The sequence below is a fragment of the Monodon monoceros genome, unplaced genomic scaffold, assembly GCF_005190385.1.
Source record: "Monodon monoceros isolate NGI ecotype Baffin Bay Population unplaced genomic scaffold, NGI_Narwhal_1 Super_Scaffold_3, whole genome shotgun sequence".
In the NCBI taxonomy this organism is placed as follows: Eukaryota; Metazoa; Chordata; class Mammalia; order Artiodactyla; family Monodontidae; genus Monodon; species Monodon monoceros.
Window position 1 is genome coordinate 51,732,193 of NW_021703780.1, and position 19,794 is coordinate 51,751,986.

A 19,794-nucleotide genomic window follows, 5' to 3' on the forward strand; every position below is an offset into this window, starting at 1 on the left:
CAACAGCAGCAGAATACACATTCTTCTCAAGTGCGCGTGGAACATTCTTCAGGGTAGACCATGTGCTAGGCAATAAAATAAGCCATAATAAATTTAAAAGGATTATAATTGTACAAAGTATTTTCTCTAATTGCTATGGGGTAGAATTAGAAATTAATAACATAAATAAATTGGGAAATTCATAAATAAATAGAAGTGAAACCAAGCACTTCTAAATAACTGATGAGACAAGGAGAAATCACAAAATTAGAAAATATTTTGAGATGAATGAAGGCAAAACATGCTAAACCTTACGGGATGCAGTTAATACACTGCATAGAGGGGAATTTATAACTATAAATGCCCACATTAAAATAAGAAAAATTATCTCAAATAAAAATCCTATCACACCAGTCAGAATGGCCATCATCAAAAAATCTACAAACAATAAATGCTGGAGAGGGTGTGGAGAAAAGGGAACCCTCATACACTGTTGGTGGGAATGTAAATTGATACAGCCACTATGGAGAACAGTATGGAGGCTCCTTAAAAAACTAAAAATAGAACTACCATATGACCCAGCAATCCCACTACTGGGCATATACCCTGAGAAAACCATAATTCAAAAAGAGTCATGTACCACAATGTTCACTGCAGCTGTATTTACAATAGCCAGGACATGGAAGCAACCTAAGTGTCTATTAACAATGAATCGATAAAGAAGATGTGGCACATATATACAATGGAATATTACTCAGCCATAAAAAGAAACGAAATTGAGTTATTTGTAGTGAGGTGGATGGACCTAGAGTCTGTCATACAGAGTGAAGTAAGTCAGAAAGAGAAAAATACTGTACGCTAACACATTTATATGGAATCTAAAAAAAAAAAAAAGTCATGAAGAACCTAGGGGCAAGACGGGAATAAAGATGCAGACCTACTAGAGAATGGACTTGAGGACACGGGGAGGGGGAAGGGTAAGCTGGGACAAAGTGAGAGAGTGGTAGTGTATATATGGACATATATACACTACCAAATGTAAAATAGATAGCTAGTGGGAAGCAGTCGCATAGCACAGGGAGATCAGCTCGGTGCTTTGTGACCAGCTGGAAGGGTGGGATAGGGAGGTTGGGAGGGAGGGAGATGCAAGAGGGAAGAGAGATGGGGATATACGTATATGTATAACTGATTCACTTTGTTATAAAGCAGAAACTAACACACCATTGTAAAGCAATTATACTCCAATAAAAATGTAAAAAAAAAAAAATCCTGACCTGTTGGAAAACACTGGAAAAGAAGAGCAAACTAAACCCAAAGCAAGCAGAAGGAAATAATAAGAATTAAAGCAAAAATTAATGAAATAGAGAAGGAAAAACAATAAAGAAAATCAGTAAAACCAAAAGTTGGTTTTTGGGAAGGTCAACAGAATTGACAAACGTTTAGCTAAAATGACCAAGAAAAAAAAAGAAGACTTGAATTACTAAAACAGGAATGAGAGGGCAGTTATTACTCCAACCGTATGGAAATACAAAGATTATAAAGGACTACTATAAGCAACTGTATGCCAGACTTCCCTGGCGGTCCAGTGGTTGGGACTCCGTGCTTCCGGTGCAGGGGACGCAGGTTCCATCCCTGGTTGGGGAACTAGGATCCCACATGCCGCACGGCATGGCCAAAAATCCCCCCCAAAACCCCCAAATAACTGTATGCCAAAAATTAGGTAACTCGTATGAAATGGAAAAATTCCTAAAAAGACACAAACTACTGAAATTGACTCAAGAAGAAATAGAAAATCTGAATAGACGTTTAACAAGTAAAGAGATTGAATTAGTAATTGAAAATTACCCACAAAGAAAAGCACATGTTCAGATGGCTTCACTGATGAATTCTACCAAATAGCTAAAAAGAACTTGATAACAATTCTCTATAAACTCATCTAAAAAATAGAACAGGAGGGAACAACACCTCCCAGCTTTTTCTATGAGGCCACCATTGCCCTAATGCCAAAACCAGACAAAAGACACCGCAAGAAAAGAAGACTACAGGCCATTATCTCTTATAAATATAGACACAAAAGTCCTCAACAAAAATACTAGCAAACTAAATCCAGCAGCATAAAAAAAAAATTATATACCATGACCAAGTGGGATCTATCCCAGGAATACAAGGTTGGTTTATATCCCAAAATCAATCAATATAATACGACTTATCAATAGAATAAAGGACAAAAACTACATGATCATCTCAATAGATGCAGAAAGGCACTTGACAAAATTCAGTACCCTTTCATGATAAAAAAACGTTCAACAAACTAAGAAGGGAGGGGAATATCTTCAACCTGATAAAGAGCATCTACAAAAATTCCACAGCTAACATCACACTTGGTGGTGAAAGACTGAATACCTTCCCCTAAGATCAAGGATGTCTGCTCTTGCCACTTCTGTTCAACATTGTACTGGCAGTTCTCTCCAAGGCAAGTAGGCAAGAAGATGAAATAAAAGCCATCCAGATTGGAAAGAAGTAAAACTATATTTGCAAATGACGTGATCTTGCATATAGAAAATCCTAAGAAATCCACTAAAAAAACTACTAGAACAGTTGAGCAAGGTTGCAGTAAAACATTTTTACTTAAGTGACAAAAACCTGTGCAGAAATTAAGTAGGTCATCTCTTCTCATTGTAAAACTTTTCCCTAGGATTCCATTTACACACATGGTTTCAAAGGCCATCTTGACATGGATGACTCACATTTTTCTTTCAGTCCAGACCCTTTCCATTCATCCCATCCTCCTCTCCACCCCCACCCTCTCTCACCTGCACAAGTGAAATAGCACCCTACATGGTCTCTCCACATCCAATCTTGCCCTAGTGCCATCCATTCTTCCTACTCTCAGGGTGAGCTTCTCAAAATGCAGTCTCTCTTTTTTGGATTAAAATAAAACTTGGCCCCATATCAGTTTCCCCAGCATCATCTCAAACTACTTCTACCTTGGACTCTGGGCTCCAGTCACTCTGTTTCTTAACACATGTCCCACTTTCTCTGCCACTCATAGTTTCTCTGTACATGTTATTCTCTATCCAGATCCTCTTTCTTCCCCCCTTTGCCTAGTTAATTCTTATCTTTCAGATCCTCCTACGCCAAGTCAAAAATCTCCTAATATATGCCCTCATAATACCTCCGTCCTTTAATCTTATCATCAAAATCGCAAGTTCACATTTCATTCATATAATTATTTGCTTAATGACTCTCTCCCCCATTGGAGTTTAAGCTCCCTGATAGCAAGGACCTGTTTCTCCTCACTGCTTTATCCTCAACAGCAAGGACAGTACCTGGTATATGGTAGACACTCAAATTATCTGTTGAATTAATGAATCTTTTCCTGCAGTCTTTACCCAAACACAGTTAATTTGCATTCAGTTAATGCGAAGATTTTTCTGTTTCAAAAGTGTTTTAAAATTACAGTAGCAGGTCTTTTTTATGTATAAGAAACACATCTAATTAGTCCAATGTAAAACTAAATGTTTTTCATTTGAGTTTGACTTATTTTTGAATAAGTCTATGGAATTTTTAATAACTCCAAATTCTCTCTTCAAATGTCTTAACACATCAGTTTAGCTGCACATTTCTTCTTCCTCCTTCCATCACTGTAGCACATAAATACCTAAATGTGAAAAGTGGTAGTTAAGCATATATTTAGTAAAGAAAAGAATCCTTTCATAAATAGGTTCTAATTCTTCAGTGGCTCTATTATAAAAGTTGGAGCTCAGCAAATGGAGTTTCTTGAAAGCAAATTTACCTATAGTTCTCCATTGCGGAAGAAGGGAGAAGGAAAGGAGAAGGGAGAAACGGAGGCACTTCTGGCCAAGTGTTAACAAGAAAATATGCCTGGTGCTGTCGTTACTTTCTCCTTATCCAATGATATTTCTGTCTTAAATTTTCTATGACCCACATCAAGCCAGATAGGCACAAAATATTGATCCATATCCATCTGGCATTCCACTTCAGCAGTTATAGTGGGGTGAAACTCTAAAGCCTCATGGGTTGCAGAGATATTTCTTTAAAAGGAATTAAAATTGGTACAGTAGTATACATTGTTCAAAGGTTAATACTAGCTCCAATTTATTCTACTTGCATTCTTTAAAATCAGCTTAATTTTCATGACTCAATGTCAGGCCAAAAAGTACCACAGTAAAGAATTAACAGGGACTTCCCTGGTGGTGCAGTGGTTAAGAATCTGCCTGCCAGTGTAGGGGACACGGGTTCGAGCCCTGGTCCGGGAAGATCCCGCATGCTGCGGAGCAGCTAAGCCCGTGAGCCACAACTACTGAGCCCGCGCTCTAGAGCCTGCGAGCCACAACTACTGAGCCTGAGTGCCACTACTACTGAAGCCCATGCGCCTAGAGCCCAGTGCTCTGTGACAAAGAGAAGCCACCGCAGTGAGAAGCCTGTGCACCTCAACGACGAAGTAGCCCCTGCTAGCCTCAACTAGAGGAAGCCCTCACACATCAATGAAGACCCAGTGCAGCCAAAAAATAAATAAGTGAATAAAAAAAAAAAGAATTAACAGTGGATTGGCAGCTACTAGGTATGGGATTTCTTTTTGGGTGATGAAAATTTTCAGAAATGAGAGAGTGGTGATGGTTGATGACTGTACTAAAAACACTTGGATCGTGCATTTTAAAATAGTAAATTTTACATGAATTTTATCTCAATTAAAAATTAACAGTGATCACTAGGAGCCTTTAAAGTTAATCGTGTTTTCCCCTCTAACACTCTCTCTGAGCATATGGAGAAATAAGACAGTCATCCTTAATTAGGAGGAAAGAGTTCTACAAGCTGGCACTTAGGACAAAGAGAACCCAAAATTCTAAGCTACTATCTGGAGGTTTTTCCCTTGCTTTCTCCTTTCCCTAACCATCATGCTTCTTATTGTCAAATCTTCTCTCTGCACCCAATATTGTTTGCTAAATAGCGATGACATTTTAAAATATACAAAGCATCCTAAATCAGCTGAGGGTTTTTCTCCTTCATCAATCTAATTTGTCCCAAGCTTGGATTTACTAGTAACCCCTCATGGATGTGAGAACATGCTAGCTTCTTTTCTTTTAGATCCTTCTGCACCAAGTCAACGGGGTTTTGTTCCAAAATCAAAACACAGCTGAATTAGCATTTTGAAACTGAACTGATCTAAGGCTGTGATCCTGCTAAGTTTAGGGAAGTATTGAAAGCTGAATTCAGGTTGAAAAAACAAACAAAAGATGGGTCAGTTCTCAGAACCCGCAAAAATCTGGTCCTTACCTATTTCCTCTAGCTTTTTAAAAATGTTTTTTGTTTTTATTATATTTTCAATGTATTTATTTCATTTATTTATATTTGGCTGTGTTGGGTCTTCGTTGCTATGCGTGGGCTTTCTCTAGTTGCTGCGAGCGGGGGCTACTGGGCTACTCTTCGTTGTGGTGCACGGGCTTCTCATTGCGGTTGATTCTCTTTGTCACAGAGCACTGGGCTCTAGGCATGCAGGCTTCAGTAGCTGTGGCACGTGGGCTCAGTAGTTGTGGCCTGCGGGCTCTAGAACGCAGGCTCAGTAGCTGTGGCACACAGGCTTTGTTGCTCCGCAACATGTGGGATCTCCCCAGACTGGGGCTCGAACCCCTGTCCCCTGCATTGGCAGGCGGATTCTTAACCACCGCGCCACCAGAGAAGCCCTGTCTAGCTTTTTGTCAAAGGAGAGCCTCACCTTGAACTTTACGCTCCAGCCACTCTATCATTTATCCCATTTCCCCTGTGACTCACAGGACCTTTGCACGTGCTATTTCCTCTCCCCAAGACCCTCTCCTCTCTTTTGCCTAGCTGATTTCCACTCATCTTTCAGATCTTCCCGGACCAAGCCAAAACGCCAAGGGAATCTTGTAATCACTGGCCTTGCCATTCGGAGCACATTTAATAGACGTGGGAAATTATGTCTCGGCAGAGGAGGTTCCAGGGCACCCTAGACGTGATTTCATTTTAAAGACCTTTCAAGGAGATCTTGGAAAGCTAGAGGTGGGCCTGCAGGACCAAAGCACAGGTTTTCTCTTGTGCATTAAGGAGTGGTTCAGGGGCCCTGTGGGGGCGTTTGGGCGCGCGGGGACTCGGTGAGCTGCAAGAGGGAGGCGGGGTCGCAGGACAGCTGCGCTCCTTGTTTCCTCCCAGGCTGGTAGTGTTCGGGGCTCGTCCGAGGGGGCAGCCCCGGCGAGCTTCACTTTCCCCACCGAGAACCCACGCGCCACCCCGGGCCCGCCGCCTCGCGGGCACTCCCCAGACACTCACCCTCCGCCCGCACGGAGAGCCCTGGCAGGCCGAGCAGGAGCAGCGCCGCCGCCCAGAGCCGGGTGCGGGAGCCGGGTCCCTTGGCAGACATGGTCCGGGCGTCCATGGGCGGGTGGCTGGAGCGCGGGCTCTGGCTGCGCCGCAATCGGGGGTGCCCGCGCCACTGCGCCGCGCACGCCACTCGGCTCCGCGTGCTGTGCTCTGTTCGCGCGTTGCAGGCTTCGCGCCCGGAGCGCAGACAGGGAGGAGCGCGGGGAGCCAGGGAGGCTTGGGGATGCCAGATCCGCAGCGCTGGGGCCCCGAGCTCCCAGGGGGTCCAGTACTCGGCGCCGGGGAGGCGGCTGTAGCCGGGCTCCGCCTTCGTGCTGGGCACCTGGGGGCCTCGGTGCCAAAAGAGGCTGAGCCGAACGAACGGCGAGCTCCCTGGGTGCCTCCGGGGCAGAGGGGAAGGGCGCGTGGAGGCGGGGAGAACGGAGAGCCCGCTGCAGGGAACCCCCGCCTGCCTGGGGACCCTCTGCGAAAGGGTGACGCAGTCTGAGAGGCCAACCCACCCCACACCCCCCCCGCCCCGGGAGGACCGTGAAAAAACTGATGCCTAACTCTGTACTCTGACTCTTGACTTTGCAGCTCGCGTCCTCCTGTAGAGGAAGAACATTTTTACGAAAAAGAAAGCTCTAACTTGCCAGCCTCACTCTGAGGAGTGAAACGCACGGAATAGCGAGACTCCCCTTCCCTAAAAGGCCTGACAATCATTCACATGTGAGTGTAAATTAATTTACTTAACTATTCATCTTGCAACAGCTAGCTGGTAACCTGAGGAGTGAGAATTCACATGTCTGGGCTGGAGGGGACCTTTGAAAGCCTGGTTATTGCTGAGAATGGAGGGGAGGGGGCAGAAGGCACCTGCAGGAACTACGCATTGATTCCTTCAGGAGCTGTGCCTACGATCGCTTTCAGAATAGTCAATTGGATATTACTACCGAATTCTAATGAAACTTTAAAGTTTGTCTTTATTCAGACCCGTCCTGCCCTATCCTGATTTGGGGAGATAGCACGCTCTAAAGGTTTATTTGGTACAACTGCTTTAGAGAACTGTTTGTCTGTTTCATATAAAGTTAAAATACACCTCCTTGAAGACACAGAATTCCGCTCCTGGGTGTATATCCAAAAGAAATGAAAACGTATGTGCACAAAAAGATTTATACCCAAATTTCATAGCAGCTTTATTCCCAATAATTAAAAACTGGAAGCAACCCAAATGTCATCAAGCAACGAACAGAAAAACAAACGGTGTCATGTTTATGCAATAGAATACTCTTCATCAGTAAGAGGAAGGAAATACTGATGCACTCAATAACGTGGATGAATCTCAAAAATATGATGAGTGTAAGAAGCTTTAGTAAAAGAGTTCATACTGTATGATTTCCTTTCTCGCTCGCTCTCTCTCTTTTTTTTTTTTTTGCCACACTGCATAGCATGCAGAACTTCCCTGACCAGGGATGGAACCCGCTCCCCCTGCAGTGGAAGCGCCAGGGAAGTCCCTGTATGATTCCATTTTTATATGAAGTTCACGAAGGGGCAGAACTAATCTGTGGTGGAAACAATACCGTGGTTGCCTTTGAGGAGATGGGAACACACTTCTGATGTAATGGGAACATTCTGTATCTTGATGAGAATGGCTGTCACCCGAGTGTATACACTTCTCAAACCTCACTAAACTGTACACTTAAAATCTGTGCATTTTGTTGAATGCTATTTATACCTTAATTACACATATTTCAAGAGTAATGAGTTCAGTTCTTGCCCTGAAGAGTAAATAAGTTTAACAGAAAAGAGTTTAATGAAAGGACCACAGACAGAAACACGGGCAGGGTTGAGAGAACCAATAAGGGACGGTAAAGCCCTTGGGACTGTCAACAGCAGGAAGGGTTACCACCGTGAGGCCTGAAGGTATGAGGGGAGTTGGAGGTGTTATCAAAATCCAGCAGGAGCATGGTCATGAAAGGGGCTGCCTGAATGGAGAGGTTAACCACAGGTAGAGGAACACAGTTGCTGCCAGTGGTATGGTAGGGAGGGAGGGAGGAAGAAATACGCCAATCTCTCTCTCCTTCTGCCCTTTAGATTCCTCCTGATGCCTCCTGGTGGCTGAACCATTTGACAGCTGGACGGCAAAGGAGCACAGGTGCCACAGTCCTCAGAGGTCATTCTCCCAGGGCGCAGAGTCAGGCAGGAGAGGGTAGAGTGGATCTGGAGAGGCAGTTGGAAAACAACCAGCACAGTCCATTTATTCTCTTCTTTCATTTGGATGAACATAATTTGGAACAAAACAGGGGAAGCACAAAGTTCTGTCAGTTTCTGTATGATCTGGGAATATGTCAATTCAAAGTCTCACTTGGAGCTAAAACAGTAATATTAACCACTATCACTGGTTATTTTCACATAAGTGCTGTTTCACATAAAGAGAAATGGCGAAAAGTAAACCCTTATCATAAAATATAGAAACCACAATCCTTGCTCCCGTAACTGGCCAAGAGGTATTATTTGATAATCATTGCAATATTTCCCTTCCACCCTCAGAGCACCTTGGCCGACATGACTTTTTTTAACGGGTGCGAGGGATCCAAACGTTCATTCCTTCTGAGGACCTATCTTTATTAGTTTGCCTCTCATTGACTTGCTATTGGACAGATTCCTGGGATCTAGACATAGTCATCCATATGCGCATTTTGTAGAAGCAACCCACTTTCCCCTTGGTAATCAGGATCAGTCACCAGCCAGTAGAGTGACCTTCTCTTCTGTTGGAGAGCAATATTAGCTTCCAATTTACTGGCAGATGCCTGTGTGTTTACTGGTGGAAGTATGTCTCCCTTGCCCACCCAAACCTTCCAATTCACCAATCTAAAGGTTGTAGGGATGGCATGCAAAACTTTGGTAGGTGGGTTATTATATGTAATAGAAGGAAGGTCATTCCCACTTCCACTCGTTGGTTCTTAGACGGTGTATTCTGTCTATAAGAGAAATGACACCATATATTGGCTGCTGGCTTAAGGCATATACTGTATCCTGGGCGAGTGCCCTAACCTCAAAGGGTATTGGCTCAGCTAGTACCCTGTGACCTCACCTTTCTATCAAGCCATCTGCTTCTGGGTGATGGGGCATAGAGTAAAACTCATGGGCATGATGCCATTGCCATACTGCCTTTGCTGAAAAATCAGTTTCTTGGTTATAGATGATGTAATGTGCGATTCCATGGCAATAGATGAGGCATTCTATGAGTCCACGATATCATGCTGGTAGAAGCAAGGCAGGCAAAGAAGGCAAAATCATATCTAAAGTAAGGATCTATTCCAATGAGGACAAATAATTGTGACCCCTGTGAAAAAAAAAGGGATCCCATATAAACAACTTCCCCCCACATAACAGGAAGGGCCAGCTAGGGAATGATGTCTTGTGGGGACTCATGGTGGCCTCTGCTGTTGGCACATTGGATGCTCAGCAGTGGTGGTAACCAGATCAACTCTGAGGAAGAAGAGAAGTTTGTGTTATTGCGTTCCTGCGTGGCCTCCATCTCTGCCACCGTGACCCCTACGTACATGGTTCCATTACACAAGTGCAGATGCGGCTGGAGACAGAGGTACCTGACAGCCAGAGAATGGGTCCAGTCCTCCAAGGTGCCACCTGATTATTAGGGGTAACTTCTTCATTGAATTCTTCTTGTGGGGGGGGTGGCATAGGCTACATACACATTGCCAGGCTGCTCATTCCAAGATGTCCAGACTGACTTTTTTTTTGGCTGCGGGGCGGCATGTGGGATCTTAGTTCCCTGACCAGGGATTGAACCCGCGCCCCCTGCAGTGGAAGCGTGGAGTCTTAACCACTGGACCTCCAGGGAAGTCCCCCCATACTGACATCTTATTCTCAGTTTTTCAGTGTTGAAATAGCTGTCTCTGACCAGCTATTTTAGGCATTATCCATAAATTAGTACAGATCCATGAATAAGGCCATCTCTCCTTTCATGTAAACCAAAGTTCCACACATTGGGAAGATTTTCTTTTGCTCCTGGGTTTTTCATTGTGGTAAAATATACATAACATAAAACTTACCACTTTAACCATGTGTAAGTGTATGGTTCTGTGGCATTAAGTACATTCACATTGCTGTGCAACCTTCACTCCTGTCCCGTCTCCAGAACTTTTTCATCATCCCCAACGGAAACTTTGCCCCCATTAAACACTAACTCCCATTCCTCCGCTCCCTCCCTCCAGCTCCTGGTAACTTCTTTTCAACCTTCTGTCTGTATGAATTTGACTATTCTAGGTACCTCATATAAGTGGAATCATACAGTGTTTCTCCTTTTATGTCACGACAGTTTTTTAGTTCTATACCAGAGTGGAGATGGCTAGTGCCACGCCATGGACACTCAAGTACAGAGCAGGCCCAAGTTTTTCCTTCCTGTGTTAAGTAAAACTCCCCATGAGTCCATAGATGTGGGCTGAGGTACAGGTAGCAAAGCAGTAGAAGCAAGTGCCCTGGAATCTGAGCCACCTGCTCATGTAATTTACTTGTTCCTTTCAGGCCTGCTCTTGTATACTCCATTTCCATTTGACAGTGGAATTCCGCTCTGTAGTTCAAAATGGCCCATTCAGGTAAGGTCTCATACTCACATGGTCAAGCAGTCAGTCTCTACCAGGGCCCAGTTGCAAGGTAGGAACTGCTTATCAAATGGAGAATAGATGATTATACTCTAAAACTCTAGGGGTCTACGTCACCATTCTACTATGTGGTTTGCCCATGCTTCATAAGGCATCCCTACCTACATTTAAAGTATTGTGTCTTTTATGGCATGAGGCCAAAGTGGCAACACAGTTTGCTCTGCAGCCTGGATACTGCAGAGTTCCCTATTGCTATGGACTGCTTTCAAAACTGTAAGCCTTATGAGTTTCCACATAGTAAATGGTCCCTAAACCATTGTATCTTCTTTTTGCAAAATTTATTTTACTGAAGTATAGTTGATTTACAATGTTGTGTTAGTTTCTGGTGTATAGCAAAGGGATTCAGTTATACGTATATATATATATATATATATATATATATATATACATTCTTTTAAATATTCTTTTCCATTATGGTTTATCACAGGATATTGAATATAGTTCCTGGTGCTATACAGTAGGACCTTGTTATTTATCCATTCTATATATAATAGTTTCTATCAGCTAATCCCAGCCTCCCACTCCATCCCTCCCCCAACCCCCCACCCCAGCGGCCACAAGTCTTTTCTCTATGTCTGTGAGTCTGTTTCATAGATAAGTTCGTTAGTGTCATATTTTAGATTCCACCTGTAAGTGATATCATATGGTATTTGTCTTTCTCTGTCTGACTTATTCACTTAGTATGATAATCTCTAGGCCATCCATGTTGCTGCAAATGGCATTATTTCATTCTTTTTTATGGCTGAGTAGTATTCCATTGTGTATATATACCACATGTTCCTTTTTTTTTTGGACCGCGCTGCACAGCATGTGAAACTTCCCCCATCAGGGGTCAAGCTCTTGCCCCCTGTAGTGAAAGCACAGAGTCTTAACCACTGGGCCACCAGGGAAGTCCGTACCATATCTTCTTTATCCATTCATCTGTCGATGGACATTTAGGTTGTTTCCATGTCTTAACTATTGTGTATAGTGCTGCTATGAACATAGGGATGCATATATCTTTTTTGAATTATAGTTTTCTCTGAGTGTATGCCCAGGAGTGGGATTGCTGGATCATATGGCAACTCTATTTTTAGTTTTATGAGGAACCTCCATACTGTTCTCCATAGTGGCTGTACCAACTTACGTTCCCACCAACAGTGTAGGAGGGTTCCTTTTTCTCCACACCCTCTCTAGCATTTGTCATTTGTAGACTTTTTTAATGATGGCCATTCTGACTGATGCGAGGTGGTACCTCATTTCTCTAATGATTAGTGATGTTGAGCATCTTTTCATGTGCCTGTTGGCCATCTGTATATCTTCTTTGGAGAAATATCTATTTAAATCTTCTGCCCATTTTTCGATTGGGTTTTTTGTTGTTGAGTTGATGAGCTGTTTGTTTATTTTGGAAATTAAGTCCTTGTTGCATCATTCGCAAATATTTTCTCACAGGCGGTAGGTTGTCTTTTTGTTTTGTTTATGGTTTCCTTTGCTGTACAACTGTTGTATCTTCTTATCCATGGTGGTAGTACGTGGCTATCAGTTTCTCTCTAGATAAAGTCCTGACATAAAACAGTGAAAATGTGCTACTATTCTTGCTGGCTGAAGGAATTAAAAATGAACCATTTACTGGGTTAATAACAGGTGCCAAAGCCTGTATTTATGTATTCTAGTAATGACAATATACCTGGAAGAGCAGTTGCAACTGGCATCACCATCTGATTAATTTGAAGATAAGCTACTAATATTTTCCAATAATTCCATAATATTTTCCAGCTTTTGCTCTGGCAAACAGGAGAGAAACATTGAATGACCAAAAATCCTGTTTTATACTTCCTGTTTACACCTGTTGTCCCAGGGTCCCATCCATTTTCATACCTGACCCAGATTTTTCATTTTCTAAAGAAATGTTTTTAACACTAGAATTAACATAAGCCAGAATGGTGGTCCTCAATTTTGCACTCCTAGCTTCTGCATGTTTTCATTTAGTAGTGGGTGAGATGCATGTGCAATTCTCACTTGAAAACATGATTAAACATGAACGATAAGCAGTGACCCATCTCATTTTCCCTGATCGTTTTCTGATGCCACATAACCAGCTTCTCCCTTTGAAGGACAGTATGCAGAATGATCAGTGACATAAATCAAGTGTGCTCAGACACAAGGAGCTAGGGACAGCTCACTCCTTATGGTCTCTGGTCTTGGTGGGAAAAGTATTCAAAGCCTTGCCAACCACTCAGTTTACTAGGCAGTTTTTCAGTGGCCTGTAAGATCCATGAGGCCAACAGTCAGCAGGTCAGGGAGAAAAGTGAGCACTTAGTAGGTAGTTTGAGTGCTTTTGCTACATTATATGTCTGGGTATGAGAAAGAAACTATAAGTAACCTCTCGAACACCTTGTGACTATACAGTGTAGGTCACTGTGTTGTGATTATATTTATGGGTTCTTTCCTTTTTCCGGAGAATAAGTTTCCAGAGGGCAGGGGCAGTGTCTCACCATCTCTTTATCCCAGCGTCTACCACAGCCCCTATCCCAGTGCCTGGCACATAATAAGTCCTCAGTGAATGTCTGATAAATGAATGAGTGCATACTTTCCATGGTATTGTGGGCACTCTGTTTCCCTCAGCCCACGTCCTTGAATGCTTACTCATCTTTCTTGACTCAATACTAGCATCATCTCCCTCTGAGAAGTCTTTTTTGTGACTAGTCCAGTCTCTCCACTGACGATTCTCTCCTTTGTGCTCCCCATATACCCTGAAGAGTTGCCTCAGTAATCATGGCTCTTTAATGGAACAGTTGTTCTACAGATCTGTCTCTCCCACTTGTCTGAATGTCCTTGAGGACAAAGACCATGTATTTTCTGTGTTTTTATCTCTGGTGCCTTAAGAAGTGCCTGGTTCATGGTGGGTTCCCAACCTCTGTTTGATAAGTTCATCTTATACCAGACCTGTGGGGTTAACTCATCCAAGGACCCCAAGCAGAGAGCATGTCAAGGGCCATGGAGATGGTCTCAGTAAAATAAGGAACTTGCCAAGGGATTGCATGGATCTCTTCTTAACATCTTTTCAGGGCAACCATGTCCATTTATGTTCTATCTTTGGTAGCTAGTACAGCGCCTAGCATATAGGGGGCATTTAATTAAGCTTCGATGAGCAGAAGGATGAATAAGCGAGCCTCAAAAGCAATATATGCCAGCCAGTGTAGGTTGAAAACTTGATGGATCCAAAGCAGTCTCACAAATCATCTGCCCCCAGTCCGAAGCCACATAACTGAAAAGTCACTGCATAATGTAGCATTTACACGCAGGCTGCCTTCAGGGCTACGGAGGTTGTGGGCTGGGTCCTGAGTAAACACAGCCTACACTGAAAAGCCACTGTGGGCTCTGGGAGTTCTTTCAAGTTCCTCTGGGTTCTGAACTTGATTTGCAGCTGGAGCCAAGTCTCTACGAAGTACCCCCCTCTTTTCGGCAATTGAATTATTAACTGAAAGAAAACCATCCAGTGTAGCAGTTAGCAGTGGGCTGCCAGTGGTAGAGAAATTTTATTTTGTTTACTCAGAGTGTTTGCACCTAATCTATTGAAGAGTAGGAATGAGCCCTCAGAAAGCAATTCAGAAGACCTGGTTCTGAAGGAAGACAGGCTTTGGACTTGGTAGGGAGGCAGTTCAGGGCAGCCAAGGAGTGGCGCTGCAGTGCTACCCCTCAGGACAAGACTGATTTCCAGGTGGGTGTTATCCACAGCTTCCTTCTGTGCTGGCTTTTCAGGGACCCTGGGAGGGCCCCAGGGCTCCAGTCTCCCAGATATCTCCTGCAATCCCTGATTTGAATTCTGCATCATTCACTGAAGTCTTTGGTCCTTGTTGAGATGCAAATGCACAGAGAGGGACAACTCTGGAAAGGAGTCTGAGTTTAAGTCTGACTTTTGCAACTAATAACCCTATGAATACATCACTTTACATCTCTGGGCCTCGGTTTCTTTACCTATAAAATACAGATGAAAGTGCTACCTAACATACCGGGTTTTTGAGATTGGAATTACTTTGTTTTCTTTTTGTTTTTGTTTTTTTTTGGCCACACCTTGCAGCTTTTGGGATAAGTATACTGCAGTCTTCTATCATGTCTAACCTTAAGATCCTCACTTCTTTAAACCTCACAGAGTAACCACTGAACTCTGTCCTTTGCTTTGGGAAAGCAGGGCAAACTGACCATCTCTGCTGAATTCCCTGTGGAACTCTCAGCCCTTAAACATGATGACTGCTATTCCAGGGACTGTTCATCCTAGATCTTGCTCAGGTAGCCCATGTATTAATAGTAGGCAGTCCTGTTGTGCCCATTGGTATACTTGTACTTGTCAGGCAATGTACCCAAAACTTCATTTCCAGAAGAATGGTCATCATGTACATGAGACATGGTGAGAAGGCACAAAAACCCAACGCAATGATGTGACGTGTTAAATATCCCTCATCTTAGCCCATATGTTGATTTTGCTTTTTACTGAAGTATAACAAAGACACAGACATTTAAAAATTTACTTTGAGGAGTAGTGTGATAGAAGGGCCCGAGATGCTTGGCTTCTTCTCTTAGTCTGTCATCAGCCTATTGGACTAATCATTCCTTTGCCCTCCATTTCTCATTCAGTAAAGCCCAGCAATGAAGAGATGGCTTATAAGGAGACTTCCATTATTCTCTTTGGCTCCAGTGGCCCCTTTCCTCATGCATGGCTGTTTTCTGTGTTTAGAATGCCTTCTGTTGGCCAAGCTGGAGTCTCTACCTCACACTCCAAATTTACCAGAGCGTGGGACCAAATGCGGGCCCTGCTGGAAAGAGGGTTGGATGGGGTTGTCTTGGTCCTGCCACACAAGGCTCTCTGGAAAGGGCAAGAGACGCCAGCAGGAAGAGGAAAGAGGTTTATGTAAGCTGCCCAAGGGCTGTGAAAAGAGCTATAAAGGGTCCCAAAATAGAAATGCATCCACAAGGGACACGGGAGCTCAAACAGGTGGAGGGGAGAAGACTTACTGCCAAGTAAATTTGTGCATTTTGATTGCTAAGTGTCTAGTGCCAATTTCTGAAACAAAACTGTGTTTGCAAATTTAAGTGGTAGTGGGACCATTACCTTGAAGTGGGAAGAAAATCCATGGACCCACTAGGAGTTTGGGGAAAGGGATGATTATCCCCATGAAATAATGTTCAAAGGAACAGTGGAAGGTAAAAACAAACTTGTGCTTTGATCACAATCCATGTATCACCTTTGTTCAACATGCCAACTCATATGCTTTAAATATATATTTTTTATTCATTTGGAGCCTCAGTTTACTGTCTGAAGATATATATCAAGCTGTGTGCAAATATTTTCCCTTTTTAATATTATGTACTGGAAGCTAAAACCACTCACTGCAGAGTTAGCAAATCAACAGCAATTAGGTTAAGGCATCTACAAATAACAGTAGGAATGTACACAGGACAATTTTCCAGGCACTTAACTAGAATTGACTTGGACCCAGGTAGGTAGTGGGGAAAAGGGGAGAGTTATATTTAGTCTTTCTCCTCCATTCCCTACAGTGGGTATCAGGGTGGTGAACAGAAAAACAAGTGGGTTCTGCCACTTGGTAGTACTGTGAACGTGGGCAAATTGCTTAGCTCTCATTCATTCAGCAAACAAGTGATGGGGAAACAAGAAGTTGAGAAGCAGTCTCAAGGAAAATTCAAGTTGGAGGAGGTTGACAGCTGAAATCTAGGGATGATGCTGGGTTGTGATCAAGAGAGGGCAGCCAGAGCACATGGGAGATACTATATAGGCATATAGCCCCTGAGGGACCCACCAGACATTGAATTAATGCCAGAAGGGCATCCCTGCTCTGGGAAGACTTGCATTATCTGCATCTTGTGTTGCTAGGCATGCCATCTGTTGTCTTAGTGCCTGTTTACTTTTTATGTCATCCATAAAAAAGGTGGTCAAGCTTGCTTTAATTTATTTTTAAAAAGTAGGAATAGCCTTGGGAGAATAATTAGAATCCCACTGTTTTTTGTCAGCATATTTTCCTGTCTACTGACTTTTAAGAGGGCCCTGCCAAATAGTCTGTGTAAGAGTAAATGAACAATTAAAAGGATTGCTCTGTAGCTATTTGGACTTGGTTTTTAAGGAACTTTATCCTCCTTCAGATGAAAAAATAAATTCTTAACTTCAGCTTCTCCAGATTCAACAAAAATGCACAATGTGTGCCTGCAGAAGCAAAAAGGGGAAAAAGATGGAAAGAATGACTCAGTATTCAGGGGAAAAGGTTCTGTTATGTGAATAGAGGGCATTGTATGGATTGATTAGGTGGTGATATTGACCAAATTATTAGGGGAAAAAATGGAGTAGTAGTAGGATCTTTTGAAATACTGCAGAGGAAAAGCTACGTATCAACACAGTATGTTAAAACTAATGCCAAAGAAGTTGTCTAGCAAAATGATACTCGCTTATCCAGAGGTCTTCTGTTCTTACTCCAAAATGTCCTTTTCATCAGTATAACTCTAATAATTCTTGAAATTTAAGATTACACGAGTCAAAACAAGTTCATTCACTTATGAAAAATCAAAACATTATATAAAAGCCAAAGTATCCTTTGACTGCCAACTCTGTGAAAGACAAACCCTCACCCTAACCAGAGATATCCACTGTTATGAGTTCAGTGGATACTATTCAGAAAAGAATGAGGCAGATCTATATGTTCTATTAATATAGAAGTCTCAACGTACTGTTGAGAAAACAAAGTTACTGAGTATACATTATACTGTTCTTGTAAAAAATAAAATACACTCGAGACAATACTATATTGTATCTATATATCTACAACATATCTATGTAGTTCTCTCTATTTATGTCTATACTATCTATATCTATATCTAAATCTAAATCTAAATCTCTACATCTAGTGAGTAGAAAAGGTTTAAAGGAATTTTCTCTTCTAGTCATGGTGAAATAGATTAGTTTCTTCTTGAGGATAAGGGACATTTAAAAACCTGTGCAAAATTTGATAACATGTACTTAAAGGCATTAAGCACCCAATAAGATAGTGAATAATTGTTAGATTCTGATCTGTGGAAGGGCAGGTGCTCAGAGATATCATAGAGATTAAGACCTTTTTCCCCCTGGGGGATTATTTACTCATTTTAGAGGGGGCTGCTGAGAGGATGAGAAACTGAATTGTTGTTTTCATAGCATTGTCAGGCTAAGGAAACTGGAAAATGACACACTGCAACCATGAAGGGGTGTTTCTTTGCTTTGTGTTGGGACCTCAATGCTTCACATTAGTGATAAGGTTATACAAAAAAAAGGCTGGTTCTTGCAGAAATTGCAACTCAGCTTTGAATAATCTCAGTCATGAATTTGGTTTAAAGTGAACTCATGTTACTTGGGCATGCATGTGCCTACCAGAAATAAATATATGTTCTCTGGAGGAAGAATACTTCATTCTGGGGAACAAATTAGTCTACAAACAATTTTGCAAGTAGGTATCTGATCTACAATTAAAACAGGCACATGAGAGACAAAAAGGAAAAAAAAAACAATGAAACCCAGCAGAAACAACAGATGATGAGAAGAGACCCCCAGAGAAACCAGATATTGGAGCTATCAGATTCAGACTTTAAAAAACCTATTCATTGGGCTTCCCTGGTGGCGCAGTGGTTGAGAGTCCGCCTGCCGATGCAGGGGACACGGGTTCGTGCCCCGGTCCAGGAAGATCCCACATGCCACGGAGCGGCTGGGCCTGTGGGCCATGGCCGCTGAGCCTGCGCGTCCAGAGCCTGTGCTCCACAATGGGAGAGGCCACAGCAGTGAGAGGCCCGCGTACCACAAAAAAAAACCCAAAAAACCTATTCATTGTATTCAGGGAGATAAAAGACAAGTCTGAGAAATACGGCAGAGTACTAGAAACTATAAAAATGTAAAGTCTCCAACTAAAAATTATAATTGAAAAAAAAATAATGAATATTTTCAACAGAAGAGTAAACATTGCTGAACAAAGATTTAGTGAACTGGAAGATATGTTGGAAGAAAATATCTAGAATGAAGCATAAAGAGACAAAAGGAGGAAAATATAAGATAAAAAAGAAAATAATAGATACAGAGAATTCTGTGTGAAGATCAATCATATGATACCTTAAGTGAGAGAAGGAAAAGAGAGGAAGAATGGGGCAGAAAAATATTTTAAGAGATTATGGGGAACTTGCCTGGTGGTGCAGTGGTTAAGACTCTGAGCTCCCAATACAGGGGGCCCAGGCTCGATCCCTGGTCAGGGAACTAGATCCCACATGCATGCCACAACTAAGAGTGTGCATGCCACAACTAAGGAGCCTGCCACAACTAAGGAGCACACATGCTGCAACTAAGAAGCCTGTGAGCTGCAACTAAGGAGCCTGCCTGCTGCAACTAAGACCCGGCACAACCAAATAAAAAAAAAAAAGAGAGAGATTATGGCTGAGAGTTTTTCTCAGTTGATAAGATATCAAGGGGAGTTCCCTGGCAGTCCAGTGGTTAAGACTCTGCACTTCCACTGCAGAGGACATGGGTTCAAACCCTGGTCAGGGAACTAAGATCCCACATGCTGTGTGGCACGGCCAAGAAATAAAAAAAAAAAGATATCAAGCCACAGATCCTAGAGGACAAACAAAGCCATGCAGGATAAACACAAAGAAAGCTATATCCTAACCCTAACTCCTAATGTGATGGTGTTAGTGGGATTAGTGCCCTTATAAAAGGGACCTCAGAGAGCTTTCTCACCTCTACCCACCATGTGAGGATACAGTGAGAAGACAGAAGTCTGCAACCTGGAAG

At 42.6% G+C, this 19,794-nt stretch overlaps 1 protein-coding gene across 1 annotated transcript in view; it reads right to left on the reverse strand.

Moving 5' to 3' along the window:
• SUSD5 (sushi domain containing 5) overlaps positions 1-6,943 on the reverse strand; it is a 35,797-nt gene extending 28,854 nt beyond the window's left edge. The window contains exons 1-2 of the mRNA XM_029243296.1: positions 6,896-6,943; positions 6,289-6,802 (exon numbers count right to left, since the gene is read on the reverse strand). Of these exons, the coding sequence (XP_029099129.1) occupies positions 6,289-6,802; positions 6,896-6,943 (562 nt within the window). The remainder of the gene's footprint in view (positions 1-6,288; positions 6,803-6,895) is intronic.
• Between the last annotated feature and the right edge of the window lie 12,851 nt (positions 6,944-19,794).